General features: G+C 42.1%; 2 protein-coding genes and 1 long non-coding RNA gene across 18 annotated transcripts in view; 2 read left to right on the top strand and 1 right to left on the bottom strand.

Annotated features, from left to right (window-relative positions):
• OSBPL1A (oxysterol binding protein like 1A) overlaps positions 1-2,898 on the top strand; it is a 234,336-nt gene extending 231,438 nt beyond the window's left edge. For 8 of the 11 annotated variants that reach the window (XM_010383216.2, XM_010383217.2, XM_030925858.1 and 5 more), the window contains one exon: positions 1,669-2,898. In XM_010383216.2, coding sequence (XP_010381518.2) covers positions 1,669-1,771 — 103 coding nt within the window. In that variant the 3' untranslated portion in view covers positions 1,772-2,898. The remainder of the gene's footprint in view (positions 1-1,668) is intronic. The other 3 variants (XM_030925864.1, XM_030925863.1, XR_004055672.1) reach the window with 2 other exon arrangements.
• A 427-nt stretch (positions 2,899-3,325) lies between these two features.
• CABYR (calcium binding tyrosine phosphorylation regulated) lies at positions 3,326-24,388 on the bottom strand. Of its 6 annotated transcripts, none has more exons than XM_010383221.2 (6): positions 23,841-24,383; positions 19,427-19,595; positions 19,273-19,326; positions 8,430-8,771; positions 4,816-4,939; positions 3,326-3,410 (listed from the first exon to the last, which is right to left on the bottom strand). In XM_010383221.2, coding segments are annotated over exons 2-6 (666 nt in total). In that variant the 5' UTR covers positions 19,572-19,595; positions 23,841-24,383; the 3' UTR covers positions 3,326-3,409. The 6 variants fall into 6 exon arrangements, with proteins under 6 accessions (XP_010381523.1, XP_010381522.1, XP_030781727.1 ...); XM_010383220.2 differs by having other exon boundaries at positions 4,816-5,413; positions 23,841-24,378; XM_030925867.1 differs by having other exon boundaries at positions 3,335-4,939; positions 23,841-24,384.
• LOC115895481 lies at positions 8,414-21,778 on the top strand. Its single transcript, XR_004055673.1, has 3 exons — positions 8,414-8,483; positions 17,223-17,339; positions 21,535-21,778. It is a non-coding gene; the product is annotated as an uncharacterized LOC115895481 (long non-coding RNA).
• Positions 24,389-24,913: the final 525 nt, after the last annotated feature.

Genomic DNA, 24,913 nt, shown 5'->3' with positions numbered 1-24,913 from the left:
ACCCTGCCGAGTCGTCCCAGGCCTGAAAAAAAGTTATTTCCACTGACTTTTATCCATTCATCCATTAATGGACACAGGTTAATTCCATATCTTTGTTATTGTGAATCGTGCTGTCGTAAACATAGGGATGCAGGTATCCCTTCGATACATTGACTTCCTTTCCTTTGGATACCCAGTAGTGGGAGTGCCGGATCCTATGGTAGTTAAGTTTTTTTAAGAAATCTCTGACCGGGCGCAGTGGCCCATGCCTGTAATCCCAGCACTTTGGGAGGCCGAGGCGGGCAGATCACAAGGTCAGGAGATCGAGACCATCCTGGCTAACATGGTGAAACCCCGTCTCTATTAAAAAAATACAAAAAGTAGCTGGGCGTGTAGCGGGTGTCTGTAGTCCCAGCTACTCAGGAGGCTGAGGCAGGAGAATGGCGTGAACCCGGGAGGTGGAGTTTGCAGTGAGCCGAGATCGTGCCACTGTATTCCAGCCTGGGCAACAGAGCAAGACTCTGTCTCAAAAAAACAACAAAAAAACCACAAAAATCTCCATACTGTTTTCCATAGTGGTTCTACCAATTTATATTCTCACTACCAGTGTATGAGCTCGCTTTTTTTTTGCATCCTTGCCAGCATGTTTTTTCTTTTTAATAATTGCCATCCTAACTGGTGTAAGATAATAATCTTGTGGGTTTTATTCACGTTTCCCTCCTAATTAGTGATGTGGAACATTTTCTCATGTCCTGTTGGCTATTTGTATGTCTTCAGAAATGTCTCTTCATGTCTTCTGGATTATGTGTAGCATGGTATATTAGAAAAATCATGGTCTTTAACATTAAACCTGAATTTGCCATCAGTTACGAGGTTGGGCAAGTTATTTAACTGCTTAGACATTCAGCTTCTCATCTGTAAAACGGAGCTTTAAGAGTTTGAGGCCAGGCGCAGTGGCTCACACCTGTAATCCTAGCACTTCGGGAGGCCAAGGTGGGCGGATCTCAAGGTCAGGAGTTTGAGACCAGTCTGACCAACGTGGAGAAACTCTGTCTCTACTAAAAATACAAAATTAGCTGGGTGTGGTGGTGCATGCCTGTAATCCCAGCTACTTGGGAGGCTGAGGCAGGAGAATCGCTTTCACCTGGGAGGCAGAGGTTGTGGTGAGCTGAGATCGCACCATTGCACTCCAGCCTGGGTAACGAGCAAAACTCCGTCTCAAAAAAAAAAAAAAAAAAAAGTGTGAAAAGTGTGAAGGGCATTTACACTGACCCAGGTGTCAATACTGCTGTGGGTGTGCTGTCAATGTTAATTTCCTTATTCTAATTTGTTCCCAACTGCTTAAAAGAATGCCTTGCTGTGGAAAATAAGCCCCGGGCTAGAGGGTGAACCTGTTAGACAAATACATTGTTTCGAACCAACCTATTAGAAGACCCTGCTTGGGTCAAGTAGCTTGCTAGATCCTGGTGGGAAATCCATATTCCTTTTGCATGGCATCATTACCCCTTTTGGAGTATTATTCCACAGACCTGTTCCCTACCTAAGCAGAAAAACAGCATCACTTCGGCATCTCTTTAGAAATCCCTCCCAGAATGAGTTGCTGCAATAGAAAAATACTGCAAGCTAGTGAAGAAACAGCTTGTGATTTTCTAGTTTCCCCTGTAAATCTTGTCCTTTTTCTTTTAACAGGTGGTTCCATCAAGGTCCTAATCCCTACAATGGAGCACAGGACTGGATTTACTCTGGCAGCTACTGGGACAGAAATTACTTCAATTTGCCTGACATTTATTAAAATGCACACGTCAGGGTGTTTGGCTAATCTACAAATAAGTCTTAAACCTATGTTTTTAAATTTTTTTCCCTTGGTTTCTACTTATCTTTAAAAAAAAGAAAAAAGAAAAAACATTCATAATTGCATTTCACCCCCAACAAAAGCAGGGTATAAGGTGATACTGGTGATGAAAGTCTTAGGAAAAATGCATAATTTTGCTATAAAACGTACTTATTTGGAATACTATTTTATATAGAGGTAAGAGAAAACTGCTGGGGAATATGCTTTTTATGGTTGCTGTTGCCATATTTACTGAAGGTTTATACCTAAATGTAACTTTAGCTTTATGGAACTATATAGTAATCCCAAATCAAGTTATTTTGAATATTTTTATGCTGTCATGCTTGAATGTTTTAGATGTAACCTTTGACATATTTAGAACTCTCGTCCTATACAATGTTTATTGCTCAAATGTAGAGGTTATGTCATTTTATAAAGACTCCATTGATAAGATGGCTTTTATTTATACTAATCCTCCCAATTTTACCCCTTCCATCTTCCAAGAAGAAAAAAATGCCTGAATATTCAGAATAGATATTTCTGATTTGAAAATTCTAAAGAATTAAACTGGAAAAGTATTTAATTTACTTAGTGCTCTGAATTTACTTTTAGTTTTCTGCAGTATCATTAAAATGTTTAAGTTTACATTTGAATTGAAAATATGTATAAAATCTAGCAATTCACAAAAATGCCCTAGAAATATAGATTTTAAATCACCATTACATAATGACAAACCTTGTTAAATGCTTCCACTTCCAGTGGCAAATGCCACTAGAGAAATTAAGTTGCACTCATGTAATTATCAAACTATATAAAAGGAGGTCTTGTGCATTTCAAGTTTGCAAGGTACTTGTGTACTTAAAATATGTGTGGAGACCTACTGTACAGTAGTTTTGCCCCTTTAATTGGGGCACATTAATCTTAAATCTTATAGTATTTATCCACCCAAACCCCAGACTGAGATATTGCTCCCAGGGGCCTTAGGTAGCTGCCAGTACATGATTTTAATTGCTGTCTTGAAGTTAACAAGTGTTATAATGAAATAATCTACCTGATGCTAAATAAAGGCTTTAGAATGTTCCCCAAAAGTGTGGTTTCTTTTAAAATTTCAAGTATACTAATGTTGTCACTTAATACTATCCTAAATTATTAGAAGTGTCCTATCAAAGAAGTCCTTGTGGTACCATGGCTCCCAGGGCGAAGGAGATGATAACCAGTTACCTGGCATGCATAGTGGTAAGTAGGAATTTAGCATTCAGTTAATCTCTGGATAGATAGATACAGTATAGAGAGGTGCTACCGTATTCATTTGGTGTGAATCTCAAATGCACAATCAAGTGGAACTACCTGGTTAGAAAATTCGTTACTAGATCTGTTTGAGTGGGAATGGTTTAAAAGTATATACATAGGAGTTGGAAAATGCTATTGCTTTATAAGTCTGAAAAGATAGGCCTTTTGTGTTTGGTTGGTTGGTTGTAGTCCTCCTAAATTACAAAAATAAGCAATACAAAATTGTATGCTTGCATGAAGTTTATTGATACATTACACTGGTGGCAGACTCCTCCCTGAAATGTTGACCCAAACAGCGTCATTTCTGGATCTGTTAGGAATAAGGCAAACATTGAATTGTTTAAAGTTACACATGAAACTGAACATGTGAAATGAGTAGAAGATCAGAAATGCAAGGTCTACTCTCCTGCTCTGTTACTAAGCTTAACTAGTTACCTATGGGTTTTTGCACTGAAATAGCCCAGCAATTTCATGCTGAAAACAGCCATTTTGGCAGTTCCACTAGACGTCCATAAAGAGTTTGAAGAAGTGCACCTAGCCCTAAGATAATTTTGTCTTTCCTTATAGTAACTGGTCCTTGAGCCTGCTTATGAATGAAATCTAGCTTTTGTCCATCTCTCAGATGTTCAACTTAAAATTCCTACTAATTATTTTAAGTAACTAATTGGTGCATAACGCTTCTGTGCTTTCAACTCATCTCCCCACTTCCTCTGTTGACCTCCCCCTTGCTAATCTGTTTTCCACATAGCAGCCCGAAGGATCTAATAAAAACAGGAATCTGATTCTATCATTCTTCTGCTTAACACACTTGTGCTGGCTTTCCATTGAACTTTCAATCAAAATCTTTCATTTTATACAATCTCCCCATTCCGTCCCAGCCAGTTTCACGGTGGCCTACTTTGCTGTTTCTGCCCTAGGACACAGCCTGGGCGCACCCTGCAAAGCTGGCTCCTTCTCATGCTCCGGTGTCAGTTCACATCTGAGCCTGAACACCCTATCTATCTAATAGTGAAAATTAAAGGCAGGCCTGTGTCAGTACCTTGTTTTCTCCATAATACTTTACATGTTGTAATACACTTTTTTGTCTGTCTCCTATAAGATGTATGTCCCATGTTGTGCTCACTCCACTGTCCACACATAGGGGAGAAGGGCTAGCATAAGGCTTGGCATTAAGTATGAATGAAAAATTTAAAAATGATTTGTGAGTGATCAAACCGTCTCATCCACAGTTAATCTCAGCTGTTGTTTAGCTCTTTACGCTGCCTCTCTCCTGTCCGTCTACTGCCTCTTACCACATGGATTAAGTGCTCCATTACATAATCAAGACTTTTCTCTCTTACCTTGCTCTTCAGTTATTCCCAGCTCCTCCCTACTCCCTAAACATGCCAACTAAATTGTCCTGTTTTAAAAATCCATCCCCTTTTCGCAGCTACCACTGTGTTAGACAATGGACCAGGTATTTCAAAGACGACTGAGTTCATTAGTTTCATGTATCGGGCATCAAATCCTTGGCATAAGTCATTGTGGTGCAGTGTACCTGCTGTGCATTTATTAGTAACTGGTGGTTAGGAATTTGGAGACAATAACCCAAGGAAATCAGAGTATACCCCAACTTATCTTATTTTCAAATATCTAAATCTCCAGCTCAGCAAATCAAAATGCTTAAAACGCACATGTGTTAAGGCCTAAATATGATGGTAGGAAAGTATACCTACCAGTTTTCAGTTGCTGCTTTGCGAACTTTGTGAGCAGTAGTCACGGTTACCTCCCCAGCAATACCGTAACTTCCAAAGGGAGCACATTTGTCACCAGATCCTGAACTTTTTTTAGCTACATCTTCTACTGGGAAAGCAACAGAAAGGAAAACAGGGCTTTTTGGCCTGGGGACATCTTGTCCACTTGGAGGATTAGCATTCTGGGGACTTAGGGTCTGTTTCTGGAATTTCTCATCTGCAGGAACAGCAATGGGCACTTGCATTGCAACATATCTCAAGACATCTGACTGTGAAACAACAGCATGTCCAGGAAGAGGTTTCCATCCCTGTGCTTCCTGAACATTTGAGCCTACTAAGATAAAAGGTGGGGCACTGGTCTTCATGGTGTCACCCATCACATAAGTTGGAAAAGTGACTTTTGGTGGATGCTGCAGAAACTGTGGATCCTGAGGATTAGATAAATAGAGGGTTGCTTGGGGAAAAGGCCCAGGTGCAGGTGGCGGTGATGGGTGACCTTGTTGATTCTTATCAGTTAGACAATAAAGGGTCCACATGTTAGAATATGGTGGTGGCTGTCCTCGTTCACTTGCTGCCATTGCTATAAAAAAAAATTTTGCAGGAATTAAAGTTTTGGTCTCTGTATCAGGCATTATGCATAGTAATGTCTTTGTAAGTCTCTTTTACATATAACACAGCTGTAGTGATATGTACCATAGAGCATGCTATAGAGAGGGCTGCATAATTGTGTTTGACAGCGTGAAAGAGATTCTCTACAGTTGAAAAACGAGAACAGTGTTGTGATGGCAAGTGGCAGGGACACTACAGTTGTGGCTGAAGAAGAATCTTAGTCTAAGTTGCTATTTCCAGCTACTTCAACTTTAGATGTGGCTTCTGTAGGATCCTTGCAGAGGAAACTGGCCAGCGCAACCTTTTGCTTTACCCAAAAGTCAACTGAAGAGTGTGTTAAGCCATTAAAGGAAGCGTTAATGCATCTGCATAGTGTTTTATTTCCTAAAGAAGTTAGCACTAGGTGTCATCTTCACCACATAATCAAATCTCTCTGGCCCTTCACAGGCACCATTATCTCCCATTAATTTGTTACCACACATAAAACGTCACATAATCTAGGATTCAGAACCTCAGAGAGCACCCCTTTTAGGCAAGACTTGAAATCATGGGTCCTAGGTGGCAGTAAAAGGCTGGTTGGTCCCACAGGGATTCTTTGGGTTGAGAAAAAGAGGTTTAGGAGTGCCACCTATAATGCAAGTGTGACCTGCCTCCTGAAGACAGTACTGTCTTAGACGAGTGTCACTTTGCCCAAATGTGCCGAGTTCACCTTTTGAACACTGGGCCATCTATCCCCAGTGAAGCCCTTTTTCTTCCCCTGAAAAGAAAAGAACACTACGCACATGATTAAGTGGCCATTTTTCCAACAGCTTCAGATACTTTCAAGTGATCTTTTTTTTTAAGCTTGTTGAAAAATATGTCCAAGCCAGGTCTTCACTGTCTCACAGGAAGAGAGGGTTTGATAGTCTGCATTTTTTTGTTAATATCCTCTTAGTGTTGTGGACAACTACGTTTTCCTTTAGAAATAGTTAAGCATTTGAAAACAGTGACTTGGTCTGGACATGCTGCTTAAGCCACAAATATAGCCCCAGTCCCATATGCTGCACTCCCAGCGCTGCCCTCTGCCTTTGCAGCTGTGCAGAATCCCTGTCGCACTGCCAGACAAAATGTGATCTTTTCTAAACACCTGCTTTGCTAACACTTTTTGAATCACTCTGGCTCGGTTAAGAGTCAGGGTTGAGAGATTTTGCAAAAGGAATGGGGGGTTGGCTCATACATGTCCCTTCTGTCCCTAAAAAGGGCCCCTGCAATTATCCATGAGGCAGGAGGATGAGCAGACCAAATGCCATAATTAGATGGAGATGAAGGCCACATCATGTCTGTGTCACAGGAAAACATGGTGATAGTTCAACAGCCAAGAAAGCAGCTTGATTTTGGCACTTGCCAGGGAGAGGGAACTGATCAAAGGAAGCCAATTACGTGAACTGCATCTATTGCTGTTCAAGTGCCGGGCTGTCCTTTCCGCCGCTGATACCTCCCGGCTCTCCTGACCTCTCCCCTCTCCATCTAGCTATGAAGCTGCCAGGCAGAAAACAAAATGCATGGCACGGCACCCCAAACCTGGTTACAGAGCTCTCCTGACTCAGTGTGAAAGCAGTCAAACACGCCACCATTCTTTCACTTTTTAAAATGCCATAGCCTATGTAAATGCACTGCTGTAGTTTAATTTTAGATTCACAAGAGGAAAATTTCAAACCAACACCCTCTAATTACAGTTTTGCAATCAACCTATTCAGATCACATGAATATATTTTGTACCTGACAACAGGCTATATTGTTGCTGACTACATAATATGTCCAAAAGAATAACACAAAAGTGCTGGATGACCAAACTTTGAGGCCAGGCTCTGGAGACGTCACTTTAAAATCACTCCTGTCATAGTAGTAGAATCTCAAATACAACAAAGCCTTTAAATACCTTTGGCATTTTAAAACAATCTATTGAAAATAAAGACTGACCAATCTGCAGGGAGCCTACATAGATGGCAACCTGAAATACAGATGTCGCCTGAAATGCAATTTGTAATGGAAATACCTGATTTTCTTACCTGGCTTCATCAAACCTTATTCAGCTGTTGCTTCCCCTTCTGGTTCAATTTCTGGTGCAGTAAGGCCTTCTGGAGCAGGAGGGAAGGGGCCACTAGATGACTTTACAGATGTACCTGAGTGCACTGCTTCTGCAGCTTCCCCAGAGAGCACAGGTTTGCCTTCCATCTCCTGGGGTACAGAGTTTTCCCCAGACTCCTCCTGCCCAGTATTGTCAGAGACTATTGAAGTGATCCCCACTTCAAGGTGCAGAGATTTTTCAGAGCCTATTTTGATAGCGCCCTCTGCATCCAGGAGTTGTGCAGATACCTCAGGCTGACCTTTCAAAGATGTGTCAGAAAGCAGAGATGCTGCTTCTGCCTCCATATATACTGAGGAATATTTTGCATTCTCCTCCAACTGTGCAAGTTCTACAGACTCTACAGATTTTTTAGATATGCCAGAGGTGGTCTTTTCTACTACAGATTTGGGACTAACTGGTGGTGACTGCTCATTTTCTTTAAGACAAGCAACTTGATCAGTAAAAGGGGTAACTATTTGTTCTGGCAGTTGCTCGATATAAACAACTCCTTCAATCACAGGCACATCGTTATAGACAGATGATATATGAACAGTTGACATAACCTCAATATCAGCCTGCAAAGTGACCTCAGGAGCTTGATCATAAGCAGGAGGTTCTTGTTCATCCTGCAAGGGGACTGAGGAAGCCGTTGATTGTTCAGCCTCATTTTCTTTAGGTTGAGAACCCAAATCTACATGGACAGATGTTTGGCTCACAACCTGCACTTCTAGCACCTTTCCAGAACACACAAGAGGAGCAGCCACCATGACATCTTCAGCAACCTCTGAGCTTGGCACCTCCTTGATAACAACAGGCATACTGGTTGCCACATCCACCATTAAAACATCAGATTGATCAGAATGAATAGATGAAACTTTACCTAACATCTGAGCAGCAAGCTGAGCTGGGTCAGCTGGGACGTAGGCAAACTCTGGTGAGACAGCTGTTGGAGGTGGTGATGAGGGTGGGGTAGTAGCCTTAGGGGTGGCTGGTTTGGAAGAAGAATCACCAACTGCTTCAGTTTGCTCAGCACCTGGCTCAGCATAAACTGATGGAAACTGGGTGGTTTTGTCACTATATTCTGTTCTGGTTACATTGTCCTCATCTGTGTCTGTAGATTTTTCCATCTGAGTAGGTACTTTAGATTCTACAGATGTTTTTTCTGGTTCTTTTACACATTCTAATTTCTTCTGTGGTGTCGTTCCTTCTGACCATTTCTCTACTAAAACACAACAACCAGATGGGTTAATTAGCATCTATGCCCCAAAAAAATATTTTTAAAGAAGGCAATAATAGGGATGTGGTGGCTCATGCCTGTAATCCCAGCACTTTGGAAGGCTGAGGCGGGAGGATCGCTTGAGCCCAGGAGTTCAAGATCAGCCTGGACAACAGTGAGACCCCATCTTTACCTCTCCCCCCGACCAAAAAAAAGGAATAATGGGTTGAGCATTCAGACGTCAGTAGAGACACAAATATAAAAGAGTTTTCAGCTTTGTTTTCCTACATCTGTAGTGTAGGTAATAAAACATTCCTGTCCTTGTCTACTCCAAGACCCTCAATTCATTTCCTTAGAAATAAGTGACTCTCAGTAGCACAGTGGCAAGACTAATAATCAGATATCATCCTAAGGTGGTCAGCATCAAGGGAAAGATGCTAAGATCATAACTTTGTGCCTAGAAATAAGGAAGCTGAAAACCTCCATGGAAAAAGCTCCTGATCAAACTTCCACACAAAACTGGGGGAAAAGGTTGGGTCGGAGGGAGACCAACTTGGGCAATAAATTATTTCATCTTTGTTGGTGTAGTAACTTAGTAATGACATAGATGCTGCATATTAATAAAGGCATTCCTCCATTTAAGAAAGTTGGTATATAAAGTTTAACTTAATGAACTGATAAGCTAGAGGACTATAGGATTTTTTTTTTTACATTAGGAAAGTCACATATTCTAACCTAAATATGCTAGCAGCTGCTAGTGATGTGTGATTGTGCAGCCAAAGTCAGACTGACCCAGCCAAGAGGAAAAGAAAGATATCTCTGGATTTCAAAGTGTAGACTTAAGTGAATCCTCAGGCATGAGGAAAATTCTCATGGGTTGGAAGGTCACAACAGCTGATGACATATACAAAATCCTAGAGCTGGAAAACTGCTGTAATACTTTATGTGCATCACCCACACACCTAACTACCTTAGTCGTTAACTCATCAAAAGTTTTCACATTTGTTTGCTGAGAATTTTCCTTTGGGAAGCATTCTCTAATGAAATTTACAAGAAAAGCAGAATTTGCTTCATAAGAATATATTTGGCTCAAGTCAAAACTTTGGAGACATGTTTTCAATAGGTTCAGCTGCATTCTGAAAAGCAGTGTCCTGCAGTGTCTCCTTTGACACTGGCTGCTGTTTTATAAATTAAGATTTCTAATACTGGACATGGACATTATACCAAATGCTCACATGCAGAGAAAGGTTCAAAAAGAGAGAAAGCCACATCTATCGTTACCTCCCTCTGCTTAGAACAATAACCTCATTTTCCTAACCATTCACCTCCTTCAGGACTTTCCCATCCACTTTTTAGGAAAGCCCTTTTACCCACCAACACATTTGATTGAGTGCTTGTGCTACATGCTACATGTACGAGTGGTCTAGGCACTATTGAGGATAGAAAGACTGTTAAGACGAGACCTCATATAGCTTACATTTAATAGGGGAAATAAGATAGACAAATATAGGTTAAAAAGTTCAAGTACCTAACTGGTACTAATAAAGATCTTGGAGTTCAGAGGAGGGGGAAAATTTTTTTTTTTTTTTTTTTTTTTTTTAAATGGAGTCTTGCTCTGTTGCCCAGGCTAGAATGCAGTGGCGCCATCTCGGCTCACTGCAACCTCTGCCTCCCAGGTTCAAACGATCCTCCTGCCTCAGCCTCCTGAGTAGCTGGGACTACAGGCGCCTGCCACCATGCCCAGCTAATTTTTGTATCTTTAGTAGAGGCAGGGTTTCACCATGTTGGCCAAGCTAGTCTCGAACTCCTGACCTTGTGATCCACCTACCTCGGCCTCCCAGAGTGCTGGGATTACAGGCGTGAGCCACCACGCCCAGCCGAAAAATCTTATTTAAGCCTGACCTTGGGAGAGTTACTCTTATGTTTGGGATATAGAAAGCTACAAAATACATTGTTTCCATCCATAACAACAGGAAAAAGCCAGAGAGATAAGCCACAAAATCATAACTTTTCTTGAGACCAGCAGAGAGCTGAAGTCAAAAGGTAATCAAGTAATCTGATTTCAAAAGAGGAACCAGCCCCTCCAAGGAGAAAAGGGACACAAGAAACAGTCTCAGCTATAGCAGGATCCAGAAAGAACAGGCTGACATCACACCAGCTGGTAAGAATGTACCAGCTATAATCTGAATGTACTGGTAAAGGCCAAAGGTGCACTACATGTCAGTCTGGAATTACCTGGGACTCCAGACCCAAGGAGAATTCACACTCATTAGCAAACACTTTTCCATGGGCCTCACATGAAAGATGGAGGCAGGGTTGAAGGCCAGACAGAGCTCTCCTATTATCAGAGCAGAGACAGGAGACACTGGCCCAAGACTGACCACAGATGGAAGGCAGAGTTTGGCTACCATGTGACAGAGGGCGGAACACTGAGAAAGCCCTGTGTCCAAAGCCCAGGTGCACAGGTCCAGCCTAGGTCTAAGGCAGGCCCAGAACAACAGGGAACCTTCTGCACTGCTAACCAGCCCAAGGCTGAGCAACAAGAGACAGCAGGCTGCCACCAGGAGAGGGAGCAAGAGTTTGGAGAGAGATGCCCTTTGTGGGGCATGCTGGCAGAGAAGGCTGAAAGCTGAGGGGGAAGCACAGATGCTGAGAAATACCCTCTGGCACCCCAGCCCCACCCTCAGCAAAAGGTCTTGGTAGCCCTCTCCTAGAAGGATTTGAGGTCTGTAGTACAGTGAAGGTAATGAAAGCAACAACAAAACCCAAGTCCAACTCCTAACCAGATTGACCTCCCCAGATCCACACCAATTCAAGGCCTCCCTAACTATTTTCCCCCATAAGGTCTTAAATTCTCCAACCACCGATTTACTTACCATGAGCGTTTTCAAGAACGCAGCCAATCTAGGGACTGGATTACTACAATCCCTAGACTGCGTGCACGGGACCTGACAGGTTGCTTGTGGTATAATTTAGGCAACTCTGCAAAGGACCACTTGCTCTTTTAATTAAAAGTGTCTCCCTCACAGGTTCATGGTACCTGAAATTACGTCTAAGAGATTAAAATGATGTAATGTTTTAAATGTTAAGAAAGTTCAATATTTTTGTCTCTAGAAGTCCCCTGTTAAACACAAACATCCCTTATAACCACCATTCTGGAAAGGTAAAGCATTATATAATTATGAATCCTTAACAATTTACCAGGGAATGTAGGATATTGTTTTCTTCCCTGCAACTTTCTCATAGTAAAAAAGTTAATGAGAAAACTTAGGTTCCAGTCCTGGCTCTAAGATTTAATAGCTGCATGACCAAGTCAACTGTTGCGAGCTTCAGGCCTCCTCACTTGCAAAATGGGGATTATAACTGACTTCATGGAGTTTCGGTGGACATTAAGTGAAATAATGCATCTGAAAGCACCGAATAAACTCTAAATCACATATAAATGGGGAAGGAATGAATCAATACTTTAAAAAGAGATACAGAAAAGTTTTGAATATGTGATATCAAATTAAACATTATATAAATCTCCAATATCTAATTCGAGATTTGATTCAGCTTTGATTAAAATTAAATTGGCTGTTTCCTAAACTGGGTGGTAAAATGCAGGATGTGTTTTCTTTATATGTGTGTGTTATATACTTATGGATTTTTTCATAATTAAAAAAATTGAGACCAGATGCCTTAAACTTTTATAGTGTTTTTGAAAATGCAAACACTAGGTCAGGCGCAGTGGCTCACGCCTGTAATTCCAGCACTTTGGGAGGCTGAGGCAGGCAGATCACTTGAGGCCAGGAGTTCAAGACCAGCCCAGTCAACATAACGAAATTCTGTCTCTACTAAAAATACAAAACTGAACCAGACACAGTGGCACGTGCCTGTAATCCCAGGTACTCAGGAAGCTGAGGCAGGAGAATAGCTTGAGCCTGGGAGGCAGAGGTTGCAGTGAGCTGAGATTATGCCACCGTACTCCAGCTTGGGCAACAAAGCTAGACTCTTGTCTTAAAAAAAAAAAAAAAAATGCAAACACTAGATCAATCATTTGGTTTTGTCTGGAATACATGAAAGAATGTTGGCAAATATATACATACTAGTTACTATACACATATAATATAAATCTATATTGAGTTCATGTCATTATCTGCTTATTAAGAAGGGTAAAGAGCTTTTTTTTAATGTGTTACGGTCAGCTTTAAATATATATAACAATTGCTGACTTGTAACCTTGAGATTATGTTGGTTGTAGAAGACAGAATTTCTTCAAGTTGTAAACTAGGTTTGCTAAAGGTTGATCTTACCAACCTTATGAAGATTAACTCACTATGACTTCGGTGATCTGGTTCTACTTAAGCTGACAAAACTATACATACACACTAAGAATTAGGAACTAAGAAGAATTAGGAACAAAAAGACATTCCTTCTTGTAAAAAAGTTCCTTTTTAAGTATAATAAAATGACTCAAATTGGCTAACTTTTAAAATTCATTGCAGAATCCTGATTTTCCATGAAATCAGTAAGATAAAGAGATAAATTCCAAGCATATGGTATTTTTTTAAATAGGCACAACTCATATGGAGATTCAGGGTACTGGGGTACATAACTGCCCAAGAAGCATAAGGAAAAGGACATATTCTGGCATGGAATGGGAAATCTGAAAGGCATCAAAGACCAGAAGTGTATCAGCAGCAGGGCCTAACAAGAGATATGACAGGATGTATAAGAATTGGAGGCGGGACGCTCAAAGAGAGTGCTTAAAGTCAGGAATATGTATGGTACATAGTCTTTTAAGAATTTAAAACAGAAGATTCCAACTAGTTTGTATTGAACTGATTGGAATGAGAATACCAGAGACTATAAAGTAGGTGGTTTGTTTCTTTTCTCCCCTCTTCCTCCTTGCCCTTCCTTCCATTCTTTCTTCATTCAACAATCATTAGTTGCACCAGTATGTGTTAGACACTGAGGAATCAAAGAGGAATAAGACTTCCTAAAGATCTCACTCTGATTAAGGATATAGGCAGATGATTGATTATATGACAATGTGGTCAGTACAGTGACTGAAATATGTATGGGGTCCAGTGGCTTTTAGGTAATTTGGGTTAACCTTTAGAAGTAAGGAACAGGTGTGAAAGTGGCTAGTAATTTGGACTGTAGGAGGTGGAAAGCAAAAGATGGCATGGCCAGTTTGAGGGAGAAGAGCCTATCCTAGGTAATCTCTCCCATGCCATGCCCCTTTGCCTTCACTTTCCTCTTAGTTCTCCAGCGCTGCCATCAAACTTCGCTGGGCCACAGGGAGCAACACCAAATGCAGTTTGGCATCTCTTTGGCTTCATCCTTCCCTCTTCTCCTCTGGGTCTATTTCTGTATCCCTCACCCCATCACTCCCAACACATCCCCCCTCCCCACATTTTTACCAAACCTCATCTCTCCCAACTTCACTTAAGGGCAAATAATTAAAGCAGGGTGGGTGGAATAGCAGACATTCCCTCCCTTATTCTTTGCTAAGGAATCTTAGCTAGATTAGTGGCAGCAGTGTACCCAGCCCCAGGTGATAAGCCACTAACGGCACACTGGTTCTCAAGGGGTAGTAGTATCCCCCTTCCACTGAGAGTATTTATAGATGTAGAGGGGACATTTGTATTTATTTCAATGTCTGGGAGGCATTAGTATTTTAGGAGCCAAGATCAGGGATGCTAGATGTCCTGCAATGCATGGGACAATTCTGATCTCTCTTACCATAAATTTTATCAGCCTCCTTTGGCCTGTGGGACAGAAGTAGAAATCTGCTGTAAAACTTGCGAAAATGTTCCTTTGATTAAGAAAAAATGTCACTAGTGCCACCATTTTCTCCTCCTTCCTGATGTAAACACAGGCATAACACCTGGAACAGTAGCATGCGGGGACATGTAAAACATTCTAAGAATGACACAGCAGAGTGCCTAGATATGTGATGCTTATTATTAAATTATATTAGGAGCAGAATGAACACCTTTTCAGATCTGTTTTCTTAAAGTCACTCTTAATTGGTTTGCTGTTACTTGCAACCGAAAGCTTTCCTAACTGATATGAGGCATAAATTAGAAGTCGTAAAGAAACATGACAGACAGGGATTGTATTACATGCTGCTCTTCAGATACCCTGTTTTTTATTCTATGACTTCCATAATACCCATTTTCTCTCTGGGTACTTGTTGAATTCATTATCTTAAGATTTACACTACTAGATAATGTATCTGTACTTTTTTAAACCTTCTGCCCATAAATATCTGGGCTGTGTCCCATATACCCTCTCCTCTGTAGAATAAAGCTGATTAAAAAGAAGAGGATTATTTTTGGTTTCCTACATCATAGTCATGTCACATGTTTTATTGAATAGTTTTATTTCTTCATATGCCTTTCCTTTTTTTAAAAAATGTGTTTGCCTTATGGCACTGATTAGAACCTACCGTACAAAGCTAAATAGAAATGGTAATATTGGAGAGCTTTGTCCTGGTCCCAATCTTGAGGGGAAGACATTCAATATTCCCCATTGGGTATAATGGGTCAACTGGGTTATCTGTAAGTTTTTGTGTGTGTACCCATTCCTAGATTTAGGAAGTTCCCTTGTATTCCTTGCTTGCTTATAGGCTTTTTTTTTTTTTTTTTTTTGAGACAGTTTTGCACTGCCACCTAGGCTGAAGTACAATGGTGTGATCACAGCTTCAGCCTCCTGAATATCCAGGACTACAGGTGTGTGCCACCATGCCCAGCTAATTTTTAAAAAAGTTTCTGCAGAGACAAGGCCTCACTATGTAGCTGAGGCTGGTCCCAAACTCCTGGCCTCAAGTGATCCTCCTACCTCAGCCTCCCAAAGTGCTTGGATTGCAGGCATGAACCACCAAGCCCTGCTTATAAACTTCTTTAAAAGCATTTCTTGTAGAGCAGGCAATGCATTCTTCTCAGTTTTTGCTGCCTGAAAATGTCTTTATTTTGCATTCATTTTTTAAAGGATATATTCACTGGGTATATATCAATTCTAGGCTGGCATTCTAGGTCACTTTATGTCATTCCATTGTCTTTTGGCTTCTATGGTTTCTATTAAGAAATCACCTATTTGTCTTATTATTGTTCCCCTGAAAAGTAATGCATCCTTTTACCCCTGCAGCTGCTCTTCAGATTTTGTCTTTTTCAGCAGTTTAGCTGTAATATACCTGTGTGTCATTTTCTTCGTATTTATCCTGCCATGGGTTCATTAGACTTCTTGAATCTGTGAACTATTGTCTTTCAGAGTGGAAAAATTCTCAGCCATTACGCTTTCAAATACTACTACTTCTCCATTTACTGCAATGACATAGACTTTTTTTTTTTTTTTTTTTTTAAGACAGAGTCTTACTCTGTCGCCTAGGCTTTAGTGCAGTGGTGCAATCTTGGGTCACTGGGTCACTGAAACCTCTGCCTCCCAGGTTCAAGCGATTCTCGTGCCTCAGCCTCCTGAGTAGCTGAGACTATAGGTGGACACAGACCTTCTGACAATGTTCCATAGACATTTCTTACATTCTTTTCTATTTTTCCCTTTGTCATAATTTGATTGTTATCTGCCTTGATTTGGTTGTTGTCTGTTGGCTCATTTTTTAGTTTCCTAATTCTGTCTTCTAATAAAGCTATATAATTTTATAGTTTGCAGTTATGGAATAAATGTTTCTTATTTTGTAGTTTCTAACTCTGTTGAAGTTCTGCATCTTTTCATCTATTTTCCATCTTTTCAAAATATCAATCATGGTTATTTTCTATCCACCTCATGTAGTAATTCCAGTATCTGGATATTCTTTGGGTCTGCTTCTAAGTGAGTGTGTTATGTTTTAGCCCTTATCAGTCACTTCTTCCTGCTGCTTTGAATGTCCAGATGTTTTTAACTGTATGCTGGAAACTATAAATGACACATTGTAGAGGCTCTGATTGTTATTTTCTTCTAAACGCCACTGATTCTGTTCTAATGGCAGATCAATCTGATCCTCTTGAGATTTGATTATAAATTCTGTTAAAGTGGGCATACTTCAGCTTTGCTCTTACTCCTAGCGCATTCATAATGTATGACCTTTATTCCTAGTGTATGATAGTGCACTACGTATACTTTAAAGTACGCTTTATTCATAGTGTATGACCTTTCTGAGGTCTCAACTAAATTGCCAGGGTTTCGCAAAAATCTCTTATTTTTGGCTGGGCCCAACCTGCAAAGCCTCTCCCAACACTAAACGGTTCTGATCTCTCAACTTAGCTTTCAGTCTCCCAATAGTTCTTTTCTGCTAAACCTCCTCAAACCTGACTCCACACATGAGGAGCTTAGGAGCTGGACAAAAGCCCAAGGGAAATTTTTTTTGCAAACTTGTGGAGGTCCTTCTCTGAAAATGCCTCCTTTCTGGTACTGTCACTCACAGCCCAGCCACACTGAAAGACTGAAATTCTGCTTCTCTGTCACCCCCCCCAGATTTCACTCACTGCTTGGGCTGTATTTCCCTGCACAAGACTTTGAAAGTGTCCTCAGGAAGAAAGCCTCTGTGAATATGGGCTGAATTTCTAGGAATCCCTTCTCCCAAGAATCTAGGTACTGGACTTCATTTTATATAATTTATACAGCTTTTATGTCTATTTATGATAGGAGGACAAGTCCAATACTGGCTTCTCCATCATAGCTGAAATGAAAATCTCTCCCTCTCTGCTGAATTTCACCTAGCACAGCATCTGGAAATTGTCAGGAAATTAAATATTTGTTAAATGAAATTATGGATTGAACTTCAAGGATATGTAGGATTTGAAAGGTAGAAAAAGGAGTGAAAGGAACTCCTGGAGGGAGAAGGAACATAAGCCCAAATCAAGTGATTTGAAATTTCACATTTCAGGACATGACAGATTTTCTTAAATATACGGCACATGAGGTCTATGAAATGAGATGATTGCAAAGGTAGGACAAACTGAAATCATAGAGAGCTTTGGATGTCATGCTGTTGTAAAGGGCTCAAACTTTACACACTGTGACTTAGATATGCCAGAACAGTATTACTTTCTCTAACTGATCTCATCTTGCATTAAAATGCTCATTTCCCAATAGCAGAATTTCATCTTAATTTTAAAATCTGTCCCTTCAAAAAGTCTTTTGGTTAATTAGTGAGCCTTTTGGGCTACTGCTCCTTTATTAAAGGTTCTCCCCTTCTAAAAAGGGGTAAGCTGAGTCTGGGGTAAGCCCTGTCTCTGATCCACATGTCCTTTTATGCTGGCTCTCCATTACCCCGGTAGAGGCAAAACTGGTCTCTGGGTGTTTTTGTTTTCTTTTGTTTGTTTGTTTGTTTAGAGATGGGGGTCTCACTATTTTGCCTAGGCTGGTCTTGGACTCCTGGGCTCAAGTGATCCTCCTCCCGCCTCGGCCTCCAAAAGGCTGGAATTACAGGCATGAGCCATCACGCCCTGCCCTCTGGGTGCTGGTCTCTGACATCACTGCATTCATTGCTTAAAATGTTTCCATTTTGTGGAAAGTGTAACCTGTTTATCTCACTCAAGGACTGGCAGATCTCCTTCCTTTTAATCCTGTGTAGCATCCAAGGCTTAGCTGCCAATTTTTATTTTATTCTCAGTTTGGATGTTATATGCTATAGCTCTCTGCTCATGTCACCTTTTCCCATCCTGATTCCTTGCTCATCATCACTTTCACTGGAATAATCCAAAAATACCAAGACTCACTAAAAACCATACACAGCGGCTAAGCACGGTGGCTCACACCTATAATCCCAGCACTTTGGGAGGCCGAGGCAGGCAGATCACCTGAGGTCAGGAGTTCGAGACCAGCCTGGCCAAGATGGCGAAACCCCATCTCTACTAAACATACAAAAATTAGCCGGGCATGGTGGTGGATGCCTGGAGTCCCAACTACTTGGGAGGCTGAGGCAGGAGAATCACTTGAACCTGGAAGGCAGAGGTTGCAGTGAGCCAAGATCACGCCACTGCACTCCAGCCTGGGCAACAGAATGAGACTCCATTGCAAAGGGGGAAAAAAAAAAACCCTTCCAACAAAGTATTTAATCTCATAATTTGAGTCTTTATTACTATGAAATCCGATTCTCCTCATGCCTGTAATCCCAGAACTTTGGAAGGTTGTAGCAGGAGGATCACTTGCATCCAGGAGTTCAAGTCCAGCCTGGGCAACACGGCAAGACCCCATCACTATCAAAAATTTATAAAAAATTAGTTGAACATGGTGACTCACAACTGCAGTCCAAGCTACTTGGGAGGCTAAGACAGGAGGATCCCTTGAGCCCAGGCTGCAGTGAGCTATGATGCCGCCACTGCACTCCAGCCTGGGTGACAGAGCATGTGTCTGAAAAATATATATTATATATATATATATATATATATTTTAAAAAGGACCAATGTGATTAAACATCAAATGATTTGTGGGCACCATTCTTAAGTTTGAATATATGCTAGTAATGATGCAATAATTAATAAACATCATTATTAAAACTATTACTACTTGTGGTACTTACCTTTAATCTGATGAAATTGTTTAACCAGATCTTTTATATCCACAGTAGTATTCCCTGAAGGAATCAATAGAGGAAATCAAATACAGATACATAAAATTCCCAACTTAAAATGTTTTCTTTTTCAAAGCAGCAAATATATAAAGGAACAACAAACCTCTGTACATAGTAAGTTCTTGAAAATAAGCTGCTGCAAACTGGTTGATGTCTGATGGGTTGATTTTGAGAACAGCTCTACTAATTCCCTCGAGCAGAGTCTTGAGGCCATAGGGTACGACAAGTCTGGGCTTTGAAGAAATCATTTTGGCAGGATGTCTGTAACTCAACTAGAATGAAGAAAAACAAAGTCTTATAAATAATGTTTTACTAACAGTTTTTTTTTTTTTTTTTTTTTTTTGAGACTCTGTCACCCAGGCTGGGGTGCAGTGGCATGATCACAGCTCACTGCAAGCTCCGCCTCCCGGGTTCAAGTGATTCTCCAGCCTCACCCTCTTGAGTAGCTGGGACTACAGGAGCATGCCACCACACCCGGCTAATTTTTTGTATTTTTTAGTAGATACGGGGTTTCACCGTGTTAGCCAGGATGGTCTCCATCTCCTGACCTCATGATCTGCCCGCCTCGGCCTCCCAAAGTGACTAAAATAGTCCTTATGAGTTAACTAGTTTCCAATAATAAACTATCTCCTATTAAAATTATCAGCTTTAGTTCTAATATGTAGGTATTCATTTTAGTAAAATGGGCTAATTCTTGATGGTAGTTTAAAAAATAACACAACCCTACTAAAAATAGCCTACTATGTGTAGATGAGCAATCTAGTACCATTATAGAAATCCATAGGAAAAGCCCTGCCAAGACCCTGAGGATATTAAAAACAAAAAACAAAACCGGCCTCTGTAAAATTCAGTGAGTATTTTGTGCAGTTAACGTTTCATGTATCTGTTTCTAAACAAGTCCTTCCAAACCACACAGGCACTGGCCTTTCTGTACACATATGCATCAAACAGTTACAAGATAGTTATTCTGTAAGAACATGTTTTTCCTTATTTTTCTAAATATATTCTCACACGTTGCTTGAGACGGAGTCTCACTGTCACCCAGGCTGGAGTGCAGTGGTGTGATCTCAGCTCACTGCAACCTCCGTCTCTTGGGTTCAAGCAATTCTCTGCCTCAGCCTCCGGAGTAGCTGGGATTACAGGTACCTGCCACCACACCCGGCTAATTTTTGTATTTTTAGTAGAGACGGGGTTTCACCATCTTGGCCAGGCTGGTCTTGAACTCCTGACCTTGTGATCTACCCGCAGCCTCCCAAAGTGTTGGGATTACAGGCATGAGCCACCACGCCTGATCACTGCTCATGTTTAAGTGTGCATTTTTTAGCTTTAAATTTTTGGGTTTTTTTCAGCCTGCTTCATACCTGTAGGAATAACTTTGTTTTTAACATTAATCAGAGTGGGTATAATTTATTTGTGCTATTGTTATACCACCGTCATTTGTACCTGTCTTTTCTCATATCTCCTTTACCCTCTTCCCAAATTTTCCCTTATGTTTCCCCTTCTGCCTTTCTGGCTTTTAAGTGGTATCAGAGATATTGCACAGACCAACCTGTAATTCTCAGAGTTGCAGAGGCTGCCACCTAAAACTATGTCAGGGTCTACGTGTTCTGACTCCTCCTAAAAAATTACCTAAGGCTTCTAAAGAACAAAATTAAATATTTAAGAAAATCCCTAAAGTGGTGAGGGGAAAACTAAGATAGGAAAAACAGGGTGAAGCTACAGGTAAAGTTAGCACTCCAATGCATGCCATAGCTCCTTCACTTTGATAAAGATGGGTATCAAATCAATCCCTGAGCTATCAAGCAGCCATCACAAAATAGGAGATAGGTGGTTAAATGATTCAGGTTTCCTGAGGTGAAAAACAAATCAGTTGTTTGGGGGAACCACAGCTATTCCGGATACTGAAACCCAGGAGAAATTTCTCCCCCAAGTCCTTATAAAGCAAATAGTGTGATATAATGAGCCATGTCCTCAACAACATCCCTATAGTAAATAATGAGTTTCATGGGGTTAAGTGGCATAGTTTAATTATAGAAGGGCACAGCTTCTATTATAAAGTAACTAATATCTCATAGCAAAATGTTCAATACTTAAAAGCACATCTCATCTTCCCAAAGGTCAGGACAAAATGAATCTGTACTGGCCAAAGCAAATCCTTTCAGGATATAATTAAGTATAATTGAATCCCTTAATGAAAACTTCCTTTTACAGTATCATTCAACAGATTTACTGAATTAAACCATCTTTAAAAAACCAGAAGTGATCCAGCAATCCCACTGCTGGGTGTATACCCAAATGGAAATCAGTATACAGAAGAGCTATCTGCACTCCCATGCTCGTTGCAGCACTGTTGACAATAGGTAAGATTTGGAAGCAACCTAAGTGTCCATCAACAGATGAATAAAGACAATGTGGTGCACAGATACAACGGAGTACTATTCAGCCATTAAAAAAGAATGAGATCCTGTCATTTGCAACAGAGTGGATGGAACTGGAGATTATTATGTTAAATGAAATAAGTGAGGCACAGAAAGGAAAACATTGCATGGCCTCTCATTTGTGGGAGCTAAAAATTGAAACAATTGAATCCATGGACATAAAGAAGGATGGTTACCAGAAGCTGGGAAGGGTAATGGGGGCCTGGGTGGAAAATGGGGGGGAAGTGGGCCTGGTTAATGGGTATAAAAAATGAATAAAACCTACTACTTGAAAGTACAACAGGGTGACTATAGTCAATAAGTTAATTGTACATTTTAAAATAACAGAGTGTAACTGGATTGCAACACAAAGGATGTTTGAGGGGATAGATGCCCCATTCCCCGTAATGTGATTAACTTTGTATGAATCAAAACATCTCATGTACCCCATAAATATACACACCTACTATGTACTCACAGAAAAAGAATTTTTTAAAAAAAAATAAGAAGTGGGGGGCCGGGCGCGGTGGCTCAAGCCTGTAATCCCAGCACTTTGGGAGGCCGAGACGGGCGGATCACGAGGTCAGGAGATCGAGACCATCCTGGCTAACATGGTGAAACCCCGTCTCTACTAAAAATACAAAAAACTAGCCGGGCGAGGTAGTGGGCGCCTGTAGTCCCAGCTACTCGGGAGGCTGAGGCAGGAGAATGGCGTAAACCCGGGAGGCAGAGCTTGCAGTGAGCTGAGATCCGGCCACTGCACTTCAGCCAGGGTGACAGAGCAAGACTCCGTCTCAAAAAAAAAAAAAAAAAAAAAGAAGTGGGGATTCGGCAGTCTCATATGCTAAATGCTAAGGAGCACAGGCAGCAATGACATGTTTGATACATATATACTGTTTGATACATATATATATTTGATACATACTCATATATATCGTATGTCTAATTTTCTTTAAGTACCCAAGGTGAGTAGATAGACCGTTTTGAAAGTGGCTCCCAGCGGCTGGGCGCGGTGGCTCACGCCTGTAATACCAGCACTTTGGGAGGCCGAGGCGGGCGGATCACGAGGTCAGGAGATCAGACCATCCTGGCTAACACGGTGAAACCCCGTCTCTACTAAACATACAAAAAATTAGCCAGGCGTGGTGGCGGCGCCTGTAGTCCCAGCTACTCAGGAGGCTGAGGCAGAATGGCGTGAACCCGGGAGGCGGAGCTGACAGCCGAGATGGCGCCACTGCACTCCAGCCTGGGTGACAGAGCGAGACTCCGTCTCAAAAAAAAAAGGGGGGGGGGGGGCTCCCAGAAACCATGATGGCGCCAACAACCTTTCAAGAGGCAGTTAGCAGTTGCTGCTACCAAAGGTGGGGACAGTGGCCATGCACTCCATGATCCCCCGTCCCACTAGTTCTCACCCCGACTTTGGGAACGTATGCGGCCAGGGACGCTAAACGTCCTACAGTTCAGTTCCCCACAAAGAACTGTCCTGAGCAAGCTGATGAAGGTCAACGGGTAAAATAGTCACAAACATTATTAGGGTTATTTAAAAGCGACAGCTTAATAATTCTCCCCAGATCTCTCCTATCACCAATACTGGTCCAACACTGGCAGAATTTAAACCCTGCCCCGCCCAACCGTAAACGCCCATGCTCCCACTACCACAAGGGTAACGCTTTAATCAAGAAACACGACGCCTTTCAGGGTGCCAGCAGGGCCTTCGGAGCCATAGGTAACCGCACTCCCCTATCTCTCCCTGAAGAACCTCCGGTGTGTGGGCTCCCGCTGTGTCAGTGCTCGTTTTGCGCTAGGTCTGTTTGGGAGAGGGGAGTGAAATGAGGAGGCTGGGCGTGCTCACTTCGCCTGGACTTGTTCAGGAGAGGCGGGCGACGGACCCACCGAGGCCCCAGATTCGGCAGCTGGCCGTTTAGTCGCCGCACTCCCCGGTGTGGGCCGGGGCCGCCCCACAGGTCCCCCCCAACTCTGAGGACCCTCCGCCTTCCCCGACCCCTGAGGCTCCGACGACCTCTCCCATTTCGAGAGAATCCCTTAGGCATAACTGTCTCCGAGGCCGCAGGGTGCGCCTTTTCTCCAGACTCTCCCCACCTGCTTTCCGGCTGCGCTCTTAAGAGCTTCCTCGTTGCCCCCCTTGCCGGGAGCTCCTGAGGGTTGACGCTTGCGAGCGTTTTTATAGCCCCGGAGGCGTCAGGGCGTGCGTCACGAAGTCCCGCATCACAAAGCTCCGCACGCACGCAAGGAGGCGGGGTCACAGCGACTGCAGCCAATGGGGAGCCGAAAGCGACAAAGGCCGTAATTTGGCGGACGAGAGAGGCTTGTTTCCCCTCTTCTGGCTAAACCTGAACGGATTTAGGTGATTTCCCAACAAATGGCCAGGAGTAGCTCAAAGCGACTGCCTCTCCGTCTTTGGTCGTTGGGCCTAAAATTAGAGCTCATTTGGAAAGAAAGAAAGAGATTTATGGCAGTGCTGTTATGTCTCTACCTTGCGATTCCACACACTGCTCCTGGCCCCATAAACTACAGCTCTCTTCGGTCACCTTTAGGAATAATTTCTGCCACGTTGTAGACTCAAGAGTGAATAATTGTATGCAACAGAGCACTTTTTCTTTTGTGAAACTCGCCTGTGGAATGGGAGTTTAGCATGAATCCCGAAACTTCCTGTTTCTCCACAGTTAAGATCAGACACCAACTATCCCTACAAAGCCCACCGTCAAAAACAAGTCAAGGAGTTACTGTGGGTAACTTCAGCTTAGTTTTACCAAACTAAAGGAATACTGCTTCATTTAAAAACTCCCACTCTGCCAGGTGCGGTGGCTTACACCTGTAATCCCAGCACTTTGGGAGGCCGAGGCGGGTGGATCACGAGGTTAGGAGTTCAAGACCAGCCTGGCCAAGATGGTGAAACGCTGTCTCTACTAAAAATACAAAAAATTAGCCGGGCGTGGTGGCGGGCGCCTGTAATCCCAGCTACTCTGGAGGCTGAGACGGAATTGCTTGAACCTGGGAGGCGCAGGTTGCAGTGAGCCCAGATTGCGCCACTGCACTCCAGCCTGGGCTACCGAGCGAGACTCCGTCTCAAAAAAACAAACAACAACAAAAAAAACGCCCACTGTCTGCTCTTTCACTCATTTAGGCTCAGGTATTTGGGCTGGGCTCCAAAT

This window comes from Rhinopithecus roxellana, chromosome 21 (assembly GCF_007565055.1).
Source record: "Rhinopithecus roxellana isolate Shanxi Qingling chromosome 21, ASM756505v1, whole genome shotgun sequence".
Taxonomy (NCBI): domain Eukaryota; kingdom Metazoa; phylum Chordata; class Mammalia; order Primates; family Cercopithecidae; genus Rhinopithecus; species Rhinopithecus roxellana.
Note: the sequence above shows the minus strand (reverse complement) of the source record. Positions and strands in the feature narration are given on the sequence as shown.